We start from the raw sequence: 5,482 nt of genomic DNA on the forward strand, positions 1-5,482 counted from the left end.
CGACCACTGCAGCGCGGCGTTCCGCAGCTCCTACCACCTGCGCCGGCACGTCCTCATCCACACGGGCGAGCGGCCCTTCCAGTGCGGCCAGTGCAGCATGGGCTTCATCCAGAAGTACCTGCTGCAGCGGCACGAGAAGATCCACAGCCGCGAGAAGCCCTTCGGCTGCGACCAGTGCAGCATGAAGTTCATCCAGAAGTACCACATGGAGAGGCACAAGCGCACGCACAGCGGAGAAAAGCCATACAGATGCGACACTTGCCAGCAGTACTTCTCCAGGACTGACCGGCTGCTGAAGCACAGGCGCACGTGCGGGGAGGCCCTGGGCAAGGGGGCGCCCAGCGCGGAACCTGGGTCCTCCGGCAGCCACAGCGGCGTGGGTAACCTGGCTGTGTTGTCTCAGGGAAATACCAGTTCTTCGAGGAGAAAAGCGAAGTCCAAGAGCCTCGCGGTTGAGAGCAAGGAGCCCAAGGCGGGGAAAGCGAATGAATCCCACCTGTCCACCAGTATAAACACGCAGAGTTACTCCGTAGAAATGCCTGCCGTGCCTTCCAGTGGAGGCATCGTTGGCCCTGACATAGACGAGCTCCAGAAGAGGGTGCCAAAACTGATCTTCAAGAAAGGAAGCAGGAAGAGCACCGATAAAAACTACCTGAATTTTGTGTCACCGTTACCAGACCTGGTTGGGCAGAAGTCCTTGTCCGGGAAACCCAGCGGCTCCCTTGGCATCGTGTCAAACAGTAGCGTGGAGACCATTAGTCTCCTCCAGAGTACAGGTGGCAAACAAGGTCAGATAAGCAGTAACTACGATGATGCCATGCAGTTCTCAAAGAAAAGAAGATACCTGCCAACCGCCAGCAGCAACAGTGCCTTTTCTGTGAGCGTGGGGCACATGGTGTCCCCGCAGTCCGTCATTCAGTCCGCGGGCGTCGGTGTTCTGGACAGTGAGGCCCCGTTGTCCCTTATTGACTCCTCCGCCCTGAACGCGGAGATTAAGTCTTGTCATGACAAGTCAGGAATTCCTGACGAGGTTTTACAGAGTATTTTGGATCAGTACTCCAACAAGTCGGAGAGCCAGAAGGAGGACCCCTTCAGCATAGCGGAGCCACGAGTGGATCTGCACGCCTCAGGAGAACACTCGGAACTGGTTCAAGAGGAAAATTTGAGCCCTGGCACCCAAACTCCTTCAAATGACAAGGCGAGCATGTTGCAAGAATACTCCAAATACCTCCAACAGGCTTTTGAAAAATCCACGAATGCAGGTTTTACTCTGGGACACGGTTTCCAGTTTGTCAGCCTGTCTTCACCTCTCCACAACCACACTTTATTCCCAGAAAAACAGATATACACTACGTCTCCTTTGGAGTGTGGTTTCGGCCAGTCTGTTACCTCAGTGTTGCCATCTTCATTGCCAAAGCCTCCTTTTGGGATGTTGTTTGGGTCTCAGCCAGGTCTTTATTTATCCGCTTTGGATGCCACACATCAGCAGTTGACACCTTCCCAGGAGCTGGACGACCTGATAGATTCTCAGAAGAATTTAGAGACGTCGTCAGCCTTCCAGTCTTCATCTCAGAAACTGACTAGCCAGAAGGAACAGCAGAAAAACTTAGAGTCCTCAACAAGCTTTCAGATTCCATCTCAGGAGTTAGCTAGCCAGATAGATCCTCAGAAAGACGTAGAGCCTAGAACAACGTACCAGATCGAGAACTTCGCACAAGCGTTTGGTTCTCAGTTCAAGTCGGGCAGCAGGGTGCCAATGACCTTTATCACTAACTCTAATGGAGAAGTGGACCATAGAGCAAGGACTTCAGTGTCAGATTTCTCAGGGTATACAAACATGATGTCTGATGTTAGTGAGCCATGTAGTACCAGAGTAAAGACCCCCACCAGCCAGAGTTACAGGTAAGGTCCCAGGAGTGACCAGGCTGGAGGTCTTCTAATGTAATTTTGTTTTATTTTGAGAACACTGCCATTGGAATGTTTCTACACGATCCTATTAAGAATAATGTAATGCCCTTTCAATGCAACTTTTCATATTTAGTTTATTTTGTTAGCGTGATTTTAGCTCTGTTTGTATTATGATTTTTAATCAAAATCAATAGATTAAAATAGTTTGACATTCGAAGTGACAATGTTTAGCAATCAAATTTACATGTATAGATTGTCAGGGAATAGCCCAAAAGTTTTAAATGCAAAAAAAAAAAAAAAAAAATCATACAAAAAAACAAAACAAAACAAAAAACCACAAAAAAAAAACTTTGTTGCTAGGATTAAGGTTATTCTAATTGCTTTACTCTCAGGAAAGTGTAATAACGCATGGGAATTCTGTACGTTATCACTGTAATGGAATATCCAATTTACAGATAGTATGATAATACATTTCATCACATAAGTAAGGGATCGAAAACATTTCAAATTGCTCTATCTGGGCTGATGTGATACACGTTTCATCATTTAAGGGATCGAAAACATTTCAATTTGCTGTCTCCATCTGGGCTGATCCAAAATTCTGAGATGTTGGCTACCTATATTTTGTTGCAGCTTTTAAATGTACTCTGATCTTCCAAACCACATTCATTCCAGCCTGGTAGAACAAATATTCTTGGATCTTTGATCAAAGCCTGGAATGATAGCTTTAATAAGAGAAGGAAAAGAAAAAGCACCCTCTCCTTATCCCAGTCACAGTAAGAAGACTGTGACTCCATCCAGAGCTGATGGGCACAGTGTTAAAACCCACGTGGTTGGTTGGTTCCAGTATTAGAACCCAAGTTGGAATTACATAATTCTTTGAGGTTTGGGGTGTGTGGTATTTATACATGGCCTAAAAACATTGTTCTCTGTCTCTGTTATTACATGTCACCCACACTCTGGGGGAGTTTGTTATTTTGGTTCTTAACCTGTCCTCTCTTAAGAGTTCTAGGCCTTCCTGGTTCCCTCTGCTCCCTGTCTGAACAGTTTTAATTCTAGAATGATTCACATTCCAATGCATGATTCGTCGTGCATTTCCTATGCCTTATGGCATCCAAACACCAAACGATAGGTCAAACACCCCCCTCCCCCTTTTTAAAAAACAGCCCACACAGATGTCCATGTATAATAAAGCCCCACATACTCGGAGCTGTGGATATTAATAAGGTGGTAATTCCAGCTGGTGACAGAGCCAGTGTGAGGGTTAAAGTATCTCCTTTAGTAAGTAATGACATCAGCACCTCTTTGTGAAATTGCAGCCTGTGTAATGTACATGTTAAAAGGGTGCGTTAGTCAGTATTGTAGAAGGGTCCTGTAAAGTCATCCAAACTTGCTTTGAACGCTAATTGCCATTTGAGGCCACTGGTAGACAGTGGCTCTGCTCTAAACCCCTTTTTAGCAATTGTATTTTTTTCCTGATTATATTTTTAATGTACTTTGATGTTTATGCTGATGAGTTTTTTATGTACTTTTCGTGATGTTTCAGTCTTATGTACTCTTCTGACGTCAGAAAAGTACCACTGGCTGTTTGCAGTCTTATTGTGTAATGAGCCTAACACAGGCTTCCATGTATAATAAAGTAATTAATATTGTGCAAGTGTAAAACACTTCTGTTATGAAAGCAGTGTTTGGAAAATGAGAAATTATTTAAAATGGTTACAAAATAGTTAATTTCCTATCCCCACTTTCCTCTTTTAAAGGTCTGCTTTACCAGCGAAAGTGTCACTTATTTGTCATTGCAAGATTCTTAGAAAACGTGTTTAATCCTCTTAAATACACTCAGCACTAAAAGTCTGTGTTATCTTGGTGAGTGCTGTCAGTCCTGTTGGGCGCAGAGTACAAGCTGCAGTCAGGATGGAGAGGACCTTTCCCACTGTATCTCTTGAGCTGTATGATTTTTTTCTCCAGTGTTTTGTTTTATACAGGTTTTGAATTCCTTTAACTTTTATTGTGTGTACTGAATACTGCATATGTACTATTCTGATTGTTTGCTCTAGTTTACTACCAATAAAAGACCTGTTAATCACAAAATCGAAGAAAGGAGATATCACTTAATATCCAGCCACATTTTTCAGGTTTTTATTTTAAATACATTTCATAAAATACTTATGTCAGTAATACAACCTGCAGTTTAGGGACTGGGATTTTATGTCTGTGTTTTTAACTTGAGTGTTTTATGTTTTCTAGGTTTTATTTTACTTGAAAATTGGTTGAATATTTTCTTCAAATTGAGGCGTATGCAACAATAGAAACTTAATAGTATGGAAGTTAGAACATGGAAATGCGGTTAGCCATCCCAAATATTATTCCAGAGAGATTACTTGTTGAGGTTTCATTTTAAATCAGATTCCAGTATCTCTGGGTTCTAGGTGCATCCTTTTTAACCCCAGAAGATTGTAATGAAAGAACAGTATGATACGAAGGTGGCCCTGAGCATTTTTAGTAGGGAAGAAAACATTTTTAAATCATAGTTTAACAGTGTTTCAAGAAGTTGTGAGTATAGATATTAGAGGGAGAGAGCCAAGACATGTAAATACTGAGGATGCAGAAAAGGTTTGAAAATTAGTATGTATGTTAAGTTTTAAAGATAAAGGGGAAGAATTGTATGTGTGTGTAAAATCTGTGAGAAAAATTATGCTTTGAAATTTAGAGGGTAGAATAGGTGTTTGAGGCTTTGCTTTTTTCGTATCTCATACTATGTAGACAAATGATACATTCATGTTAAGCGTAAATGTGGATTTCTCTGTAGAGAGGCTGTCTACTCATGGAGCCATTTAATTAGGGAAAGTAAATTTGTTTTCTCTTTGCCAAGATTATTCCCTAGATTTGGTCGTTTTCTTGAACAAGAGCACTAAGTGAAATCTCACTGATGCTGTGTTAAAATCCAACTCATGATGTCTTCTGCACCGGTGACTTATTTCTCTGTTCTAGATTAACCTTAACATTAATTAACCTTAGCATTAATTTTGTTCATCTACTGACCCTCCCCCCTTTTTATCCTTTGCATGGAATGTCTGTATCTGAATATGATAATTTCAAAATTAAGATTTTACTCCTCACATATTAGGGTATGAAGTAGGGAAATATGCTTTGAATTTGGACTTCGCTGCTGTGAATTCAAGATAAGGTCTACCATAATTTGGCAGTTGCCTGTTAGTGATTTGTAAGGTAATCTTATTCAATAATGAAAACAAAAAAAATGTGGGGGAAAAATCTGTACAAGTTTTTTTAAAAATTGCAGTTTACAAATATTTCTACCTCAGATAGCTTTTCTGTATTACACTCATCAGACGAGAGAGGCGTAACTTGGTTCACCTCTGGTGTCTGGTTTCGTAGTCACTTGTCATTAGTAGCGTTCAAGCCTGAACTGTGTGAGTTTGAGCAGTCCAGCCTCCTGAGGCCACACAGTTCTTAGCTTCCGAATTCCTAAGTTCTTGCTGAACTGGAGAATTTCCCTCAGAAAAGAATTGACTGCTGGACTGAAGAGCTCCATTTTTAGTGAGCTGCGCCTGAA

At 41.9% G+C, this 5,482-nt stretch overlaps 1 protein-coding gene across 1 annotated transcript; it reads left to right on the forward strand.

Annotated features, from left to right (window-relative positions):
• Position 1: 1 nt before the first annotated feature.
• ZNF281 (zinc finger protein 281) lies at positions 2 to 3,993 on the forward strand (the record flags this gene model as incomplete). Its single annotated transcript, XM_010831132.1, has 1 exon — positions 2 to 3,993. A coding segment is annotated over one exon (1,905 nt), but the record flags the coding sequence as incomplete, so codon positions are not given.
• Between the last annotated feature and the right edge of the window lie 1,489 nt (positions 3,994 to 5,482).

The sequence above is a fragment of the Bison bison genome, unplaced genomic scaffold (genome assembly GCF_000754665.1).
Source record: "Bison bison bison isolate TAMUID 2011002044 unplaced genomic scaffold, Bison_UMD1.0 scf7180017864524, whole genome shotgun sequence".
Classification (NCBI taxonomy): domain Eukaryota; kingdom Metazoa; phylum Chordata; class Mammalia; order Artiodactyla; family Bovidae; genus Bison; species Bison bison.